General features: G+C 42.6%; 1 protein-coding gene across 1 annotated transcript in view; it reads left to right on the top strand.

Annotated features, from left to right (window-relative positions):
• LOC126252221 (dynein beta chain, ciliary) overlaps nucleotides 1–21,163 on the top strand; it is a 769,797-nt gene that overhangs the window by 95,688 nt on the left and 652,946 nt on the right. The window contains exon 10 of the mRNA XM_049953092.1: nucleotides 17,893–18,003. Within this exon, the coding sequence (XP_049809049.1) occupies nucleotides 17,893–18,003 (111 nt within the window). The remainder of the gene's footprint in view (nucleotides 1–17,892; nucleotides 18,004–21,163) is intronic.

The raw sequence follows: 21,163 nt of genomic DNA on the forward strand, positions 1-21,163 counted from the left end.
TACTCAACGACGAACCTGAGTGCACGAATAGCAAAACGTCATTTTTTCGGATGAATCCAGGTTCTGTTTACAGCATCATGATGGTCACATCCGTGTTTGGTGACATCGCGGTGAACGCACATTGGAAGCGTGTATTCGTCATCGCCATACTGGCGTATCACCCGGGATGATGGTTTGGGGTGCCATTGGTTACACGTCTCGGTCACCTCTTGCTCGAATTGACGGCACTTTGAACAGTGGACGCCACATTTCAGATGTGTTACCACCCGTGGCTCTATCCTTCATTCGATCCCTGCGAAACCCTACGTTTCAGTAGGATAATGCACCACCGCTCATTAAAGGTCCTGTACGGGCCTTTCTGGATACAGAAAATGTTCGACTGCTGCCCTGGCCAGCACATTCTCCAGATCTCTCACCATCTGAAAACGTCTATTCAATGATGGCTGAGCAACTGGCTCGTCACAATACGCCAGTCACTACTCTTGATGAACTGTGGTATCGTGTTGAAGCTACATGGGCAGCTGTAACTGTACACGCCATCCAAGCTCTGTTTGACTCAATGCCCAGTCGTATCAAGGCCGTTATTACGGCCAGAGGTGGTTGTTCTGGGTACTGATTTCTCAGGATCTATGCACCCAAATTGCGTGAAAATGTAATCACATGTCAATTCTAGTATAATATATTCGTCCAACGAATACCCGTTTATCATCTGGAAAACAAAGTCAGAAAATGACCTGGACCTGAGAGTACAAAATAAATTAGTTGAGAGAGTAGCTGTCATAAGTTTTTTAGGTGTTATATAGATGAAAATTTAGAATGGACTGCCCACACCCACTATCTCACTAGCAAGTTAAGTTCCGCGTGCTCTGCACTACATGTAATCAGTAATGTGTCTAGTAAACAGTGTAGCAAACTGTCTACTTTGCTTGCATTCAGCTGCTGTTTCTTATGGCTTCAGTTTCTGGTGTCATAATACGACAAATCTAAAAACTATCTTCACACTACACACATGAGTAGTTAAAATAATTACCAACAGTTCAAGACTAACATCCTCCAAGCAGTTATTTCAACAGCTAAATGTTCTACCTTTACTATTCCTCTACATACAAACATGTCTAATTAATGTGAAATGGTGCACTGTATATTTCATAACCAACTCAGATCAGCATTCATATAATACAAGAACGTGCAATGACATCCATGTCAAAAGAGTAAACAAGGCTACTGCACAGATACAAACAATGTACAAAATTGTATGACAAACTTCCAGCACTTATAACAGAAATAAAAAAACTGCGTACATTTACGGAAACAGTGTTGGGGTTTTTAATGACCAATAGGTATTACAGTGAGGTCGTGCGGTAGCGTTCTCGCTTCCCACGCCCGGGTTCCCGGGTTCGATTCCCGGCGGGGTCAGGGATTTTCTCTGCCTCGTGATGGCTGGGTGTTGTGTGCTGTCCTTAGGTTAGTTAGGTTTAAGTAGTTCTAAGTTCTAGGGGACTTATGACCACAGCAGTTGAGTCCCATAGTGCTCAGAGCCATTTGAACCATTTTTGAGCTATTACAGTGTAAACGAGCACCTTCAACATCCTGGTAGTAAATAATTATATTCATGTACTATATTGACAATGTATGCCATAGTTAATGTCAATAATATTTTCAGTCATATGTTTGCTATGATCTGAATTAGTATTTTGTAAAGAAGTGTTACAACTGTTACGTGTTTTTATTTAACTCTCGGTTAAGTATTCGATGAAAAATATCTTTTACGTAGTTAATCAAAGTTGTGGGTGTAATTTTAATTTAAGATTGTTAAGGGTACTGTGCACTCTTGTATTTGTAGGATACTGTACATATATATACTCTGACGAAATACATTCCATGTAAATTGTCTTTAGATGAATAAACTACTACTCCTACTACTATATGGATACAACCTGCAGTAAACACTTGTCAGTGTTGTTACTGTAAACTGTATTTACAGTTCTGGGAAAATGCAGCGCATAAATTAATTGTAATGGAACCACCTTGTGTTTTGATAAGTTTGCGAAGTGTTTTTACATCGTAATTTAATCTTTGCACTTATCGGCATCAGCCTATTATTCACACAGGAAATGGCCGACATCATTTTCTGTTGCGGTCTAGGCGATGGAAGCAACCGTCGAGCCCGACTATGCTATTTCCCGTTTGAATAATAAGCTTCCATTGCGCTGGTAAGTGCGGAAATAAAACTGCAATGAAAGGCATTTCCCGAACTTATGAAACACATACTGCTTCCAATACAACTAATGTATGCATTGCGTTTACCCAGAACTGTGAATATGGTTTAAAGTAACAACGCTATCACATGTTTACAGACAGGCTGTATCCATGAACAATAACAAAGGAAAGGGTTCTCAGTTGTTTACTGTATTCTGTGCGTCGTTCGCGATCGTAAACGGCTTGGAGTAGAAGAAATGTGTTTCACAGTAACGAAGACGAACAAGTGCTCGTAGCTCTTAACGTATGCGTTTACTGGACATTATTGTCTTGCTTTGGTCCATACTACCATCTCTCAAAATTTGGAATACTTTTTTTTTAACCTACGCAAAAATTAAATTTAGAGTAATTAAACGGCTACTGATGTGAGTAAAACTACAACTGTCTTCTGAAATTTTTACATCTACATCTACATGGATACTCTGCAAAACACACTTAAGTGCCTGGCAGACGGTTCATCAAACCACCTTCACAATAATTCTCTGTTATTCCGCTCTCGAACAGCGCGCAGAAAAAACGAACACCTCTGTGTTTCCGTACGAGCTCTGATTTCCCTTATTTCATTATGATGCGTTCCACCCTAAGTACGTCTGCGTCAACAAATATTTTCGCATTCGAAAGAGCAAGTTGATGACCGAAATTTCATGAAAAGATCCCGCCGCAACGAGAAACTCCTTTGTTTTCATGTTTTCCACCCCAAATCCTGCATCATGTAAGTGACTCTCCCTCTCCACTATTTCTCGATGATAAAACGTGTTTCCCTTTTTTGAATTCCTTCGATGTTCTCCGTTAATCCTATATAATAAGGATGCCGGCCGAAGTGGCCGTGCGGTTAAAGGCGCTGCAGTCTAGAACCGCAGGACCGCTACGGTCGCAGGTTCGAATCCTGCCTCGGGCATGGATGTTTGTGATGTCCTTAGGTTAGTTAGGTTTAACTAGTTCTAAGTTCTAGGGGACTAATGACCTCAGCAGTTGAGTCCCATAGTGCTCAGAGCCATTTGAACCATATAGTAAGGATCTTACACCGCGCAGCAGTATTCTAAAAGAGGATGGACAAGCGTAATGTAGGCAGTCTCCTTAGTAGATCTGTTACATTTTCTAAGCGTTCTGCCAATAAAATGCAGCTTTTGATTAGTCTTCCCCACACCATTTCTGTGTGTTTCTTCCAATTTAAGTTGTTCGTAATTGTAATTCCTAGGTAATTAGGTAATTAGTTGCATTTACGGCCTTTATCGTGTAACCGAAGTTTAATGGATTCCTTCTAGCACTCATGTGGATGACCTCACACTTTTCATTATTTGGGGTCAATTGCCAATTTTCGCACCATATAGATATATTTTCTAAATCGTTTTGTAATTTATTTATTTATTTATTTATTTATTTATTTTTTGCTCTTCTGATGACTTTACTAGCGATAAACGACAGCGTCATCTGCAAACAACCTAAAACAGGTGCTCAGATTGTCTCCTCAATCGTTTATACAGATAAGGAACAGCAGGGCGCCTATAAGACCACCTTGTCGAACGCCAGATATCACTTCTGGTTTACTCGATGACTTCCCCTCACTTGTCAGTTCCTACGAACTGTGACCTCTCTGACATGAAATCACGAAATCAGTTGCATAACTGAGACGATATTGCATAAGCACGCAATTTGATTGCAAGCCGCTTGTGACGTACGGCGACAAAACCCTTCTGAAAACCTAGAAATACGGAATCAGTTTGAAATCCCTTGTCGATATCACTCAACACTTCGAGTGGGTAAAGAGCTAGTTGCGTTTCACAACATCGATGTCTTCTAAATCCGTGTTGACTATGTGTCAATAGACCGTTCTTTTCGAGGTAATTCATAATGCTCGAACACAATATACATTCTACAATCCTGCTGCATATCGATGTTAATGATATGGACCTGTGATTTAGTGGATTACTCCTATTGCCTTTCCTGAATATTTGTGTGACCTGTGGAACGTTCCAGTCTTTGCGTACGGAGCTTTCGTCGAGCGAGCGGTTGTATATGATTCTTAACTATTGAGCTCTGAAGGGAACCTAAATGCTATACAGTCTGCACCGGAAAACTTGCTTTTATTAAGGGATTTAAGTTGTTTGACTACTCCGAGAATAGGTACTTCTAGGCTACTCATGTTGCCAGTTGTTCTTGATTATAAGTCTGGAAAATTTACTTCGTCTTGTTCGGTGAAGGAGTTTGGGAAGTCTGTGTTTAGTAACTCTGTTTTGGCAGCACTGTCATCGCTAGCATTTCCATTACCATCGTACAGAGAAGGCATTGCTTGTGTCTTGTCGCTAGCATACTTTACATACCACCAGAATCTCTTTGGATATTCTGCCAGGTTTCTAGACAAAGTTTAGTTGCATCTCGCATAGAAGTGCGCGCCAGATTTCGAGTCAACAAGATCGCCAATCTTGGGAATTTTGCGTTCGTTTAAATTTTGCATAATAATAGCGGAAATATGTATGTGGGATAGTGTCTAGAAAAGAAGTTTTTAGCTTGAACAGAAACACAAGTAAAATAAGGTAAAGGAGTGTAGTCGAACTACTTCAGGTGATGTGGAGGGAGTTGGATTAGGACCAGACACTAAAAGATGTAGACCAGTTTTGCTGTTTGGGCAACAAGGTAGCCGACGATGGCTGGAGGAATTAAGATGCAGTGTACTAATAGTAAGGAAAGGAGAAATGTTTTAGCATCTGATATAAAACTATGTGCTAGGAATTATTTTCTGGGTGTATTTGTGTGGAGTATAACCGTATATTGAAGTGAAACGTGGATAAGCAGTATAGACAGAAAGAGAATAGAATCTTTCGATATTTAGTGCTACATAGGAATTTTAAAATTTAGATGGGTAGGTCGAATAACTAATGAAGAGATACTAAATCGAAAGGTGAGAAAAGAGCGTTAGGGTACAACTTATTCGGCTCATGAGGTACTGCAAGCGCCTGTCGTAATTATGGTATATCGCTATTATTTTTCTTGTGATATTTACCACATCCGTACATGGCACATCACAAAATAAAACGAGTGTGGTGCATTTATGTGTTCACTGATGTCTAATCCGAACTCGACATGGTTTATATTAGTCACCTTTCGGCGATACCTAGGCGGCAATCATTCTCCGCACTGTAACAGACCGCACCTGAAAGTGTTAAAATCGTGGAGAGCAAGGCGAGTTCCGAATAACATAGCACAAACTCGAAAATACAGTCGCTTGTATCCTGAAAATCCTTCAGTGGAATAACATGTTGCACTGTATATGTGAAAACAGCTTATCACACGTGTGTGGTTACAATTAACTCTTGATTGTTCATTATTGTACTGGTAAGTACATAAGATCTTGCGACCTTGTACCGCAGTGAGGTTTACACTGGTAAGCCAAAACATTACAACCACCGCCCACCGCGACGTTGGATGCCGTCTGGTGACGCTGTGGGCACGCGGCGTGGTATGAAAAGTATGAAGGCACAGCAGAGACGGATGGGAATCACCGTCGCGTGGATATAGGCTGCAAATGGTGAAATCCACTGAGATAAGCGACTTTGTCAAAGGACAGATTATTACACTATTGGCCATTAAAATTGCTACACCACGAAGATGACGTGCTACAGACGCGAAATTTAACCGACAGGAAGAAGATACTGTGATATGCAAATGATCAGCTTTTCAGAGCATTCACACAATGTTGGCACGGTGGCGACACCGACAACACGCTGACATGAGGAAAGTTTCCAACCGATTTCTCATACACGAACAGCAGTTGACCGACGTTGCCTGGTGAAACGTTGTTCTGATGCCTCGTGTAAGGAGGCGAAATGCGTACCATCACGTTTCCGACTTTGATAAAGGTCGGATTGTAGCCTATCACGATTGCGGTTTATCGTATCGCGACATTGCTGCTCGCGTTGGTCGAGATCCAATGACTCTTAGCCGAATATGGAATCGGTGGGTTCAGGAGGGTAATACGGAACGCCGTGCTGGATCCCAACGGCCTCGTATCACTAGCAGTCGAGATGACAGGCATCTTATCCGCATGGCTGTAACGGATCGTGCAGCCACGTCTCGATCCCTGAGTCAACACATGGGGACGTTTGCAAGACAACAACCATCTGCACAAACAGTTCGACGACGTTTGCAGCAGCATGGACTATCAGTTCTGAGACCATGGCTGCGGTTACCCTTGATGCTGCATCACAGACAGGATCGCCTGCGATGGTGTACTCAGCTACGAACCTGGGTACACAAATGACAAAACGTCCTTTTTTCCGATGAACCGAGGTTCTGTTTACAGCATCATGATGGTCGCATCCGTGTTTGGCGACATCGTGATGAACGCACATTGGAAGCGTGTATTCGTCATCGCCATACTGGTGTATCACTCGGTGTCATGGTAAGGGGTGCCATTGGTTACACGTCTCAGTCACTTCTTGTTCGCATTGACGGCACTTTGAACAGTGGACGTTGCATTTCAGATGTGTTACGACCCGTGGCTCTACCCTTCACTCGATTCCTGCGAAACCCTACATTTTAGCAGGATAATGCACGACCACATGTTGCAGATCCTGTACGGGTCTTTCTGGATACAGAAAATGTTCGACTGTTGCCCTGGCCAGCACATTCACCAGATCTCTCACCAATTTAAAACGTCTGGTCAATGGTGGCCGAGCAACTGGCTCGTCACAATACGCCAGTCACTACTCTTGATGAACTGTGGTATCGTCTTGAAGATGCATGGGCAGCTGTACATGTAGACGCCATCCAAGCTCTGTTTGACTCAATGCGCACGCGTATCAAGGCCGTTATTACGGCCAGAGGTGTTTGTTCTGGGTACTGATTTCTCAGGATCTATGCACCCAAATTGTGTGAAAATGTAATCACATGTCAGTTCTAGTATAATATATTTGTCCAATGGATACCCGTTTATCATATGCATTTCTTCTTGGTATAGCAATTTTAATGGCCAGTAGTGCATTACACAAATACAGTGAACCAAAACGGCGAAGCTGGTCGAATGTTCACGTGCTACTGTCGTGAGTATCTACGGAAAGAGTTAGGACAGTGAAACTACCACTAGCTGCTAAATGATTGGACGTCCACGACTCTTCACAGAAGTGGGTTACAGAGGATTGTCTGCTCTGTAATGTAGAATAGATTGTGATATGTGGCATTTCTGCAGAAAGAGCACAATGGTGTTGCACGCACAAGTGTTTCGGAGCGCACCGTTCATCGTAAATTGTTATGTGTTTACATGTTTGAAAATGGCTGGCTCTGAGTACTATGGGACTTAACTTCTGAGGTCATCAGTCCCCTAGAACTTAGAACTACGTAAACCTAACTAACCTAAGGACATCACACACATCCATGCCCGAGGCAGGATTCGAACCTGCGACCGTAGCGGTCGCGCGGTTCCAGACTGTAGCGCCTAGAACCGCTCAGCCACTCCGGCCGGCGTTTACATGTTTAGTCAGGGACATCGTCAATTACTACTGCAGGGCTCAATGGACCATCAATCAATGTAGGCCTAAATGAGTCGGATCTTCGGGTGAATCACATTTTTGCTACATTAGGTCGATGGTTGTCTCCACAAACGCCGTCATCGAGGTGAACGGTGGCTCGAAACATACAGCGCGCCACGGACGCAGGCTGGTGGGAGCAGTATTACGCTATGGGAAACATTCTCTTGCGCTTGCATGGGACCTGTGGTAGTAATCGAAAACAAGCTGACAGCTACGAGTCACCTTTCAGCAGTATAATTGTCCGTGTCTCGGAGCAAAACCGTGCTACAGAGGTTTGAGGAACATTACAGTGAGCTCGCGTTGATGTCTCGGCGATCAAATTGGCCTGATGCAGATCCTATAGAACCCATTTGGGTCGCTATCGGACGCCATCACCGCGTACGCAAATCAGCGGCGGCCCGTTATTTACGTGAATTACATGACCAGTGCGTGGAAGTCTAATGTGACACACTTCCACAAACCTACCAACAAACTATCGGACCCCTGATATGCAGTCAGTGATGTATTTCGTTCCAAGGACAGACAAACAAGCTATTAACCAGATGGTCATAATGTTTTGGCTCATGAGTATATAAGTACCGGCGTCGTACTGTCATTTAACACCTTTTTACGCAAGAAGCTGAGTTCAGTTGAGTAATGGTAACAAGGTTTCTCGGTGACACAATCACAAATATCTTGTTAATAATCCATGTTCGCATGTACATGAGCACTGTGAGCAACAGCGCTTCCCTTTTGGTAATTAATGCAGTACACTTCCATAAAAATCCTTTTTCCCGATTCTTCGCAATATTCAACCACGTTGCCACAAACACATCCCGTATAACTCGATTTACAAACCGATAAGCCATTGTCTCACTGCTTACGCAGGTCCCAACACACGCTGCCTGCCTCGCGTCCGTGCCGGCGACAATGGGGAGCTGCGCTGACAATGACTCAGGTCAGATTACAGGCGCCGGCGAACTACTTTGTTGTTCAAATACGGTGTGAGATGGAATGACAGCATCAAGAGATCAACAGGTCGTCAATTTGGCCAATGTCATTTGGTAATGGAGGGAAGATGGTTCAAATGGCTCTGAGCACTATGCGACTTAACTTCTCAGGTCATCAGTCGCCTAGAACTTAGAACTAATTAAACCTAACTAACCTAAGGACATCACACACATCCATGCCCGAGGCAGGATTCGAACCTGCGACCGTAGAGGTCCCTCGGTTCCAGACTGTAGCGCCTAGAATCGCACGGCCACTCCGGCCGGCCAATGGAGGGAAGCGTGGGGTGTAAAAATTGTAGAGGAAAACCGAGGCTTGATGAAAATGAGCATGTATAATGACCGTATGTTGCAGCAGTATCGCAGAGATGAAGAAGGCTGATAGGACAGACCGCGTAGGGAACTGCCTCAAATCAATATTTGGACCGGAGAACACAGCAAGAATAATACGAGGGTTGGAACTTTAATATTGGCAACTATTTATTTACAGCTCGTACAAAATAGATACGTGTTTCAAAGTTTTACTGACCTTCAAAGTAGTCACCAGCATTGTATATGACACGTTGCCAGAGATGTGGAAATCGTGGAATACTTTTAGCAGGGCCAGTTGTGTTGACAGTTGTTTGGTCTTATGTCAAAGCGGTAGGTGGATCAAAACAAAACGTCCAGACACTTTGTGACCAAAATAGTACTGAAACAGAGGATGACAGACTAAAGGCCGAAATACTAAATGTCTTTTTCCAAAGCTGTTTCACAGAGGAAGACTGCACTGTAGTTCCTTCTCTAGATTGTCGCACAGATGACAAAATGGTAGATATCGAAATAGACGACAGAGGGATAGAGAAACAATTAAAATCGCTCAAAAGAGGAAAGGCCGCTGGACCTGATGTGATACCAGTTCGATTTTACACCGAGTACGCGAAGGAACTTGCGCCCCTTCTTTCAGCGGTGTACCGTAGGTCTCAAGAAGAGCGTAGCGTTCCAAAGGATTGGGAAAGGGCACAGGTCATCCTCGTCTTCAAGAAGGGACGTCGAACAGATGTGCAGAACTATAGACCTATATCTCTAACGTCGATCAGTTGTAGAATTTTAGAACACGTATTATGTTCGAGTATAATGACTTTTTTGGAGACTAGAAATCTACTCTGTAGGAATCAGCATGGGTTTCGAAAAAGACGATCGTGTGAAACCCAGCTCGCGCTATTCGCCCACGAGACTCAGAGGGCCATAGACACCGGCTCACAGGTAGATGCCGTGTTTCTTGACTTCCGCAAGGCGTTCGATACAGTTCCCCACAGTCATTTAATGAACAAAGTAAGAGCATATGGACTATCAGACCAATTGTTTCATTGGATTGAAAAGTTCCTAGATAACAGAACACAGCATGTCATTCTCAATGGTGAGAAGTCTTCCGAAGTAAGAGTGATTTCGGGTGCGCCGCAGGGGAGTGTCGTGGGACCGTTCCTATTCACAATATATATAAATGACCTTGTGGATAACATCGGAAGTTCACTGAGGCTTTTTGCGGATGATGCTGTGGTGTATCGAGAGGTTGTAACAATGGAAAATTGTACTGAAATGCAGGGAATGGCAATTGAATCTCAATGTAGACAAGTGTAATGTGCTGCGAATACACAGAAAGGAAGATCCATCATTTAGCTACAATATAGCATGTCAGCAACTGGAAGCAGTTAATTCCATAAATTATCTGGGAGTACGCATTAGGAGTGATTTAAAATGGAATGATCATATAAAGTTGATCGTTGGTAAAGCAGATGCCAGACTGAGATTCATTGAAAGAATCCTAAGGAAATTTAATCCGAAAACAAAGGAAGTAGGTTACAGTACGCTTGTTCGCCCACTGCTTGAATGCTGCTCAGCAGTGTGGGATCCGTACCAGATAGGGTTGATAGAAGAGATAGAGAAGATCCAACGGAGAGCAGCGCGCTTCGTTACAGGATCATTTAGTAATCGCGAAAGCGTTACGGAGATGATAGATAAACTCCAGTGGAAGACTCTGCAGGAGAGACGCTCAGCAGCTTGGTACGGGCTTTTGTTGAAGTTTCGAGAACATACCTTCACCGAGGAGTCAAGCAGTATATTGCTCCCTCCTACGTATATTTCGCAAAGAGACCATGAGGATAAAATCAGAGAGATTAGAGCCCACACAGAAGCATACCGACAATCGTTATTTCCACGAACAATACGAGACTGGAATAGAAGGGAGAAGCGATAGAGGTACTCAAGGTACCCTCCGGCACACACCGTCAGGTGGCTTGCGGAGTATGGATGTAGATGTAGATGTAGATATAGACAGTTCGAGCAGCGCGGTCTATTTCCCGACGAATTTGTAGCAGTTCTGAAGCGAATGCTGTGAAGTGTTTCCTTCAGTTTAGAAGTCAAGTTGAACTCACGAGGGCTTAAGTCAAGGGAGTGCAGTAGGTGGTATAGCACTTTGCAGTCCCATCAATCAAACAAATCAGTAACAGCTTGCACTGTACGTGCGTGAGCATTGTCCTGCAAAATGATGGTCAGGTCCTGCAGAAAGTGTCATCACTTCTATCTCTAAGCTGGTCGTAGGTTGTGTTCCAAAAATGGGTACCGACCGGCAGATGGACGGCGATGGCCGTTGAATGCAGTGGTACAAAGCTGCGTCAGCATATTGTCATTTGTGGTCCGCTTGGCGACATCGAGCCCGTCTGCCTAGGTCGTGAAGACAGGACATAAGTGTCTGGCTGCCCTCAGAGGCCCAAACTACCTTCCCGAGAACCAGTTTTCTCCCATGTGGGATCTCTCCGTTGTTTTGCCTGCATGGTCAGTGATTGGGCACAACAGACGTGCCGGAGCCCTGTCTAAGGACCAGAAATTTGCAATTCTGCAGCACTGAGTTTCGCAGATCCTGGAAGAAACCTCAGAGAACTAAGAGTTAAAAAAGAATACTTTTTAAACGACCCATTTTTGGCAATGAGCAACGTGACTTACGAAAAAATAATTCGACTATCGGGAGAGAGAGCTCGACGAACCCAGTCGAAAGTAAGAACACGTCCAAAGTGAATTTTACGGAACAAGAAGGAGGCTTCTCAATTGCACGTGATGTGCGATAGTACATCTTCTGCTGAAAGGTCACGCTGGAGACCGATTGTGAAGCATAATTATCGGGGCAGTGTTATTTCTGCTAGACACTTACTTCGTTCAACCTTCGTGCAGTGTTGTTCCATTCCCATATCTGCGTACAAAAACAAGATGGACGTATTCGTGGATCAAGACACCGAACAGAACAAACACTGTCAGATTGCTTTCGTCTGTCATGATTTGGAACTACTGCCGCTATTGTTAAGATAGGAGATACCAAGAGGGGCAATCAGAAGCGCTAACTAATACGGACTGACAAACAGTAGGACGGGAACTCTTTGTGTGTGAGTCCCACCGCATACAATTCCATCTCTGAAATTGCCCAGATGGGTCGCCGCGCCGGAGCGCTCAAGAAATTACCTTAAACTATGGGTGTCAATTGGTCGCAGTAAGGTTTCCATTCGCAGAATTGTTTCAGACCTGCTATAAGCACGTGGTTGCGTGCTTGCGTATTTACACTAGTGCGAACAAATAGTCCAGCAGTCTTTTAGGCTTGGGAACGTTGAACAGAGGCATCATGCAGGAAGTCTTCACTGTGGGAAAGGAAAAGTAACAACAGGCGGTCACCAACAAAAGCAGTACAGGGGATAACTGTTATTATCATTTACACCATAAATGCCAAGGAACATTGAATTTCCGCATCTCGCTGCTCCGCAATGGTACCAGTAAACCTCTCGTAGGACTTGAATTTTTGTGCAGTCTCTCTGCACCAACTGCATATTTCTTGTATAGCAGCTTATGGTCAAAGACAGAAAAAAACATAACTACCGAACTTTTGGCTCCTTGGGATTTCTAATTTTCCGAAGATTTACACTGCCGAGTCCAATGCAGTTGATCCTACCACAGGACACATTGTAGCTGATGTGATCTTCAGTCCAGAGACTGGTTTAATGCACCTCTCCGTGCTAGTCTATCCTGTGCAAGCTGCTTCATCTACTGCAACCTACACCCTTCTGAATCTGCTTAGTGTATTCATCTCTTGGTCTCCCTCTACGATTTTTGCACTCCACGCTGCCCTCTAATACAAAATTGGTGATCCCTTGATGCCTCAGAACATGCCCTACCAACCGATCCCTTCTTCTAATCAAGTTGTGCCACAAATTTCTCTTCTCCCCAGTTCTATTCAATACCTCCTCATTAGTTATGTGATCTACCCATCTAATCTTCAGCATTCATCTGTAGCTCCACATTTTGAAAGCTTTATTCTCTTCTTTTCCAAACTATTTATCGTCCACGTTTCACTTCCATACATGGCTACATTCCATACAAATACTTTCAGAAACGAGTTCCTGATAAATATAGATTAGATGTTAACAAATTTCTCTTCTTCAGAAACGCTTTCCTTGCCATTGCCAGTCTACATTTTATATCCTCTCTACTTCGACCATCATCAGTTATTTTGCCCCCCAAATAGCAAAACTCATTTACTACTTGAAGTGTCTCATTTCCTAGTCTAATTCCCGCAGCATCACCCGCTTTAATTTGACTGCATTCCATTATCCTCGTTTTGTTTTTGTTGGTGTTCGTCTTATATCCTCCTTTCAAGACACTGTCCATTCTGTTCCACTGCCTTCCAGGTCCTTTGCCGTCTCTGACAGAATTACAATGTCATCGGCGAAGCTAAAAGTTTTTGTTTCTCCTCCATGGATTTTGATTCCTACTCTGAATTTTTCTTTTGTTTCCTTTACTGGTTGCTCAATATACAGATTGAATAACATTGGGGATTAGCTACAACCCTGTCTCACTCCCTTCCTAACCATTGCTTCCCTTTCATGCCCCTTGACTCTTATAACTGCCATCTGGTTTCTGTACAAATTGTAAATAGCCTTTCGCTCCCTGTATTTTACCCCTGCCACCTTCAGAATTTGAAAGAGAGTATTCCAGTCAACATTATCAAAAGATTTCTCTAAGTCTACAAATGTGAAAAATGTAGATTTGCCTTTCCTTAATCTATCTTCTGAGATAAGTTGTAGGGTTAGTATTGCCTCACGTGTTCCAACATTTCTACGGAATCCAAACTGAACTTCCCCGATGTCGGCTACTACCAGTTTTTCCATTCGTCTGTATAGAATTCGTGTTAGTATTCTGCAGCCGTAACTTATTAAACTGATAGTTCGGTAATTTTCACATCTGTCAACACCTACTATCTTTGGGGTTGGAACAGGACACAGCCGTTTTAATCCTCAGCGTTAACCTTACAGCAGACACAGGACGTCAAATTAAACACCTTTCAGCCGTCCAGTTTCCAAACTTATTTTATATGGCTATCAGTTTCAGTGTTTTAGTACGCCATCTTCAGGCCCCTGACCGACGCGTGGGAAGAACCTATCTCGGTTCTTATCAAAACAATGGCCAGCAATACTGGTATTAGTAGATCTTTGCTATAGCGATCACTTCAGCAATCATCTGCTGACTGACCTGATCAGAACCGAGGTAGAATCTTCCCACACATCGGTCAGCGTCTGAAGATGAGTAGTAAAACGCTGAAACTGGTAGCCAAATAAAATAAGTTCGGAAACTGGACGGCTGAAATGTGTTTAACTTGACATCCCATATCGAACAGCCGAGTCCCGCAACCATCTCTAAAAAGATGGAAATACAGAGACTTACAGCAGATAAGTGTTAACTACTTGCGATGACTTGAGGTGATGCACAGACCGCCTTGTCACAACACATCGTCCTCAGCTGGTCACAGCCCTGGCCTGAAAGCGCCACTGGGTGGACGACAAGATCACTTCTGCTTCGCATAGCCAGTAATTTCGACAGTAGGCGCTATATTTCTGATGTACTGGATGATAAAAAAGTCAGTATAAATTTGAAAACTGAATATATCACGGAATAATGTAAGTAGAGAGGTACAAATAGACACACATGCTTGGAATGACATGGGGTTTTATTAGAACCAAAAAAATAGAAAAGTTCAATAATGTCCGACAGATGGCGCTTCATCTGATCAGCAATAACTAGTATAACAAAGTAAGACAAAGCAAAAATGATGTTCTTTACAGGAAATGCTCAATATGTCCACCATCATTCCTAAACAATAGCTGTAGTCGAGGAATAATGTTGTGAACAGAACTGTAAAGTATGTCCGGAGTTATGGTGAGGCATTGGCGTCGGATGTTGTCTTTCAGCATCTCTAGAGACGTCGGTCGATCACGATATACTTGCGACTTAGGGTAACCCAGAAAGCCAATAATCGCACGGACTGAGGTGTGGGGACCTGGGAGGCCAAGCATGACGAAATTGGCGGCTGAGCACACGATCATCACCAAACGACGCGCGCAAGAGATTTTTCATGCGTCTATCAATATGGGGTGGAGCGCCATCCTGCATAAACATCGTACGTTCCAGTAGGTGTTTATCTGCCAGGCTGGGGATGATGCGATTCTGTAACATATCGGCGTACCTCTCACCCGTCACGGTAGCAGTTACTGACGTTTTGCTGTCCAGTGCCATCTGTCGGACATTTTGTGAACTTTTTTTGCTCTAATAAAACCCCATGTCATTCCAAGCATGTGTGTCAATTTGTACCTCTCTATCTACATTATTCCGTGGTTTATTAAGTTTTCAAATTTATACTGATTTTTTGATCACCCTGTATTAAGGCTAGTGGCAGTGCCTTATATTAGAAGTCTCCGTGACATTGTTTTCCAACAAGACAACACAAGACCGCTTGTTGCCTTGCTGTCCAGATCGCCTTCGACGTAGAAGTTGCTCGACTGTTACCCTGGCCAGCAAGTTCCCCAGATACCTCATCCACTGAAAACATGTGATCATGGGTTGCCGGAAGAATGACACGTCAATATTCGCCAACCGCAAAGATTGATGAACTCTGGTATGATGCAGAACTGAAACACCATGGAGTGGCATACACTTATCTGTCATCACATCTGAATTCGGTTCGATGCCTACTCGAATTAGAGTTATTCTTGCTGCCGCAGGTGACAGCTCTATGTACTAAAATACGGACCCGGTGTAACCTCAAATCACCCACAAAGTTGACCGTTTATTCTTTCTACAACATTGTATACACTCCATAAGTAAATTTGTTTTAGTTGTTATCCTTCCTGGTGTTGCAGTTTTAATGTCCAGCAGTGTACTTTGGTTACATCCCTGCAGATGGTGCACTTAATATTCTTTTAAATTAGATTTTAGCTGAATTTCCATTATTCCTCAAACACGGCTCTTGTTGGAGCTCCAAAACTAAACGATAATGATTACTTCTTCATTTTTCCATTATTCCACTGATCTGTCGGTATCTGTGTTAGTACATTCGCATTATGAAAGTGTGATACTTTCCATCCCTTTTGGAGCTGCAGACATGTGCAATCGACCAATATTCCTGACACGAAAGCACGCTAAACACATTGTTATCTTGACTGATCGCCATCTTAGCAAACTGCCGTCCAACCGAAAAACTAATAACTGCTGCCCAAAGAGTGAAGAGTTGCAAAACAGTGAGTGCAGGGAAGAACGCCTAAGGTTTACAACAGCTCAATATTCACGATCAGTTAAAGCGAGCCTGTGCTTGGGCATCTGGTATCAAGGATAATGACATTCCAGTCGACGCTTCCAGATTTGTATGCCACTAAGTTGTGGACATTTCACACCGTGCAACAGTAATAATTTTTAAACAACTACATCTACATCTACGTCTGCAAGGACACTCTGCAAATCACACTTAAGTGCCTGGCAGACGGTTCATCGAACCACCTTCACAATAATTCTGTGTTATTCCACTCTCGAACAGTGCCCGGAAAAAACGAACACCTATATCTTTCCGTACGAACTCTAATTTCCTTTATTTTATTATGATGATCGTTTCTCCCTATGTAGGTCAGCGTCAGAAAAATATTTTTGCATTTGGAGGAGAAAGTTGTGATTCAAATTTCGTGAGAAGATTCCGCCGCATCGAAAAACGCCTTTTTCTTAAGGTGTCCATCCCAAATGCTATATCATGTTCTTCACACTCTCTCTCCTATTTTGCGGTAATATAAAACGTGCTTCTGTTCATTGAACTTTCTCGATGTACTCCCAGACCGCTCAGCAGTATTCTAAAAGAGGACGGACAAGCGTAGTGTAGGCAGTTTGTTAGTAGATCTCTTACATTTTCTAAGCGTCCTGCCAATAAAACGCCGTCTTTGGTTCGCCTTCCCCACAACATTTTCTATGTGTTCCTTCCAATTTAAGTTGTTAGTAATTGTAATTCCTAGGTATTTAGTTGAGTTTACGGCCTTTAGATTAGACTGATTTATAATTTAACCGAAGTTTAACGGATTCCTCTTAGCACCCATGTGGATGACCTCACACTTTTCATGTATTTAGGGTCAACTGCCAATTTATGCACCATTCAGATATCTTTTCTAAATCTTTTTGCAATTTGTTTTGATCTTCTGATGAATATACTGGGCGATGAAGGACAGCGTCATCTGCAAACAACCTAAGGCGGCTACACAGATTGTCCACTAAATCCTTTATATAGATAAGGAACAGCAGAGGGCCTATAACACTACCTTGGGGAGCGCAACTCGATGACTTTCCGTCAGTTACTACGAACTGTGACTTCTCTGACAGGAAATCACGAATCCAGTCACATAACTGCGACGTTAGTCCACAAGCACGCAATTTCACTACAAGCCGCTTGTGTGGTACAGTGTCAAAAGCCTTTTGGAAATATGTTAGAAACCCCTTTTGAATAGCGCTCAAAACTTCGTGTGTATAAAGAGCTAGCTGTGTTTCACAATAACAATATTTTCTAAATCCATGTTGACTGTTTGTCAGTAGACCGTTCTCTTCGAGGTAATTCACAACAGGCGATAGACTAGATCAGAGAATGATTGAATGAAAAAATCTCCTCGTATACTAACTGAGAACAGTCCAGTAAATAAATTGTGCATTCTGAATTATGTTATACATTAGCAACTTTCTTTTGCAGTGGATCACTATATTGCAGAAGGTACTGAGGTGTGTCGCGTGTTGCTTTGCAGTTGGTGGAGATCGTGGGTTCGGTGCTCGATCGCCCGCTGATCAAGCAGGAGTTCACCGGCAAGTATGACGCCATCGTCGACATGCTGGATGCCGAGGTTACCACCTCAGAGGTAAAACTGCTAAAATATTTCTGCGAAATGTGTTAATTTGTTCGACATTATAGCATACCACTTAGTAAGCACACTGATTAAAAAATTAATCACCCTAGAAACTTCACGCTAAACCGTGTAGCATTATCCTTGATAATGGCCTTCATTCGGGAAAGGGGAGAGGCTGGTATACTGTTGTTGTTGTTGTGATCTTCAGTCCTGAGACTGGTTTGATGCAGCTCTCCATGATACTCTATTCTGTGCAAGCTTCTTCATCTCCCAGTATCTACTGCAGCCTACACCCTTCTGAATCTGCCTAGTGTATTCATCTCTTGGTCTCCCTCTATGATTTTTACCCTTCACGCTGCCCTCCAATACTAAATTGGTGATCCCTAGATGTCTCAGAACATGTCCTACCAACCCATCCCTTCTTCCAGTCAAGTTGTGCCACAAGCTCCTCTTCTCCCCAATTATATTCAATACCTCCTCATTACTTATGTGATCTACCCATCTAATCTTCAGCATTCTTCTGTAGCACCACATTTTGAAAGCTTCTATTCTCTTCTTGTCCAAACTATTTATCGTACATGTTTCACTTCCATACATGGCTACACTCCATACAAATACTTTCAGAAACGACTTCCTGACACTTAAATCTATACTCGATGTTAACAAATTTTTCTTCTTCAGAAACGCTTTCCTTGCCATTGCCAGTCTACGTTTTATATCCTCTCTATTTCCACCATCATCAGTAATTTTGCTCCCCAAATGGCAAAACTACTTTACTACTTTAAGTGTCTCATTTCCTAATCTAATTCCCTCAGCATCACTAGACTTAATTCGACTACAATCCAATATCGTCGTTTTGCTTTTATTGATGTTCATCTTATACCCTTCTTTCAAGACACTGTCCTTTCCGTTCAACTGCTCTACCAGATCCTTTGCTGTCTCTGACAGAATTACAATGTCATCGGCGAACCTCAAAGTTTTTATTTCTTCTCCATAGATTTTAATTCCTACTCCGAATTTTTCTTTTGTTTCCTTTACTCCTTGCTCAATATACAGATTGAATAACATCGGGGAGAGGCTACAACCCTGTCTCACTCCCATCCCAACCACTGCTTCCCTTAAATAGCCTTTCGCTCCCTGTATTTTACCCCTGCCACCTTCAGAATTTGAAAGAGAGTATTCCAATCAACATTGTCAAAAGCTTTCTCTAAGTCTACAAATGCTAGTAACGTAGGTTTGCCTTAATATTTCTTCTAAGATAAGTCGTAGGATCAGTATTGCATCAAGTGTTCCAACATTTCTACGGAATCCAAACTGATCTTCCCCGAGGTCGGCTTCTATCAGTTTTCCATTCGTCTGTAAAGAATTCGCGTTAGTACTTTGCAGCTGTGACTTATTAAACTGATAGTTCGGTAATTTTCACATCTGACAGCAGCTGCTTTCTTTGGGATTGGAATTATTGGTTCAGATGGCTCTGAGCACTATGGGACTCAACATCTGAGGTCATCAGTCCCCTAGAACTTATGACTACTTGAACCTAACTAACCTAAGGACATCACACACATCCATGCCCGAGGCAGGATTCGAACCTGCGACCGTAGCAGTCACGCGGTTCCGGACAGAAGTGCCTAGAACAGCACGGCCACCGCGGCCGGCGATTTGAAGGTCTAAAAATACCTCTGTCACTGTTTTTCCCGTAACGTCCAATATCAATACATAAAAAATTGCAATATGCTCCAATGATTTCCAAAAGAACTAGAGAATACTTTTTAAAGTAGCGGTGGTATTTAGAGTCACTGTTATTTGGACATTTCACACTTACATGTTTTCCGTCAATACTGGCTTTGCAAATTGGAAATCCTCACATTGTTTCAAATTTTTCAGTAGACGTCTTCCAGGTTCCCTCTGTTGGTGAATGCACTTGTATTTCCTGCATTCGCTCACACATTCCTTTACAAAGTTCTATAACAACTTGTCCAGCTGTTGAAAACTCGACGCGAAAATTGTGTCCGATTGTGCTATAGGAATCACCAGCGGCCAAATACCTGGAACATTTTTTTTAGGTGAACAGCTTAAACAGAAGTGGAGGAATATAAGAGACGCTTATGGCAAGTATCTGAGGAGTAAAAAGAACAAACCAGGTGCAGGTGCCCAAAAATCTATGCAAATTGGCAGTTGGCCCCGCATATGGAGTTTTTTGTTTTTGTCGATACCGTATCGAATATTGAGGATATAGTCAGTAACCAAAATCGGCATGAAATTCACAAGACACATGTTAATGAAGAGGAACAATATGAAGAACAACCGCCTGAAGATGTAGCTTCGCAACCTCAAGGTGGAAATGTTGATCCTGTGGACATATTACCAAAAAACAGTTCTACGAAGCAAAAGCTAACAGCAAAACAGCTCGTACCAAAAGAAAAGTGTTCGAGTAACGCTGTTCTAGAGTACCTAAAACGTAAAAGAACTGATCCAAATGGGGATGACATTGACATTATTTTTCAAGGCTACACCCAAACTCTGAAGCAATTTTCACCAAACAGCCAGGCGAACATTAAAATTGCCACAAACATGGCTGAAGAAGAAATGCTGCATTAGCAGGAACAAATATTCCCTTCCAAATGTTCGCACTCATATCTTCGACGTTCCTCGTGTTACTCGCATGCCGCTCAATCTCTACCATTTCCTGAACTAACAACACATTATAATCAGTCATCAGAAGTGAGACCATTTATAAAATAATTACAACTCGTGTTTCATGTAAGTTTGTACGTTACCATATCAATAAATTTTACTTAATTAAGTAAATATAGCATAATCAAAAAACGGCCAAAATTTTTCCATACGTGGGACCCACTGTCATTTTCTATTTTTTTTTGCCACTTTGACCTGTTTTGGTCTTCTTGGTTATCAAACACTTGCCATATGTGTCCTTTATATTCCTCCATTTTTTCTTAAGGTGTTCACCTAAAAGGAGGTTTTAGGTATTTGGTAACTGGGGATTCCTATAGTACAACTGGATACAGTTTTAGCATCAAGTTTTCAATAGCTGGACACGTTGTAAAGCAATGTGTAAGCAAATACAGGAAATATAGGTGCATGATCCAACAGAGGGAATGTGGAAGATCTCTGCGGCATAGTATGAAACTGTGAGGGTTTCCAAATTTCAGAG

This window comes from Schistocerca nitens, chromosome 4, assembly GCF_023898315.1.
Source record: "Schistocerca nitens isolate TAMUIC-IGC-003100 chromosome 4, iqSchNite1.1, whole genome shotgun sequence".
Lineage (NCBI taxonomy): Eukaryota > Metazoa > Arthropoda > Insecta > Orthoptera > Acrididae > Schistocerca > Schistocerca nitens.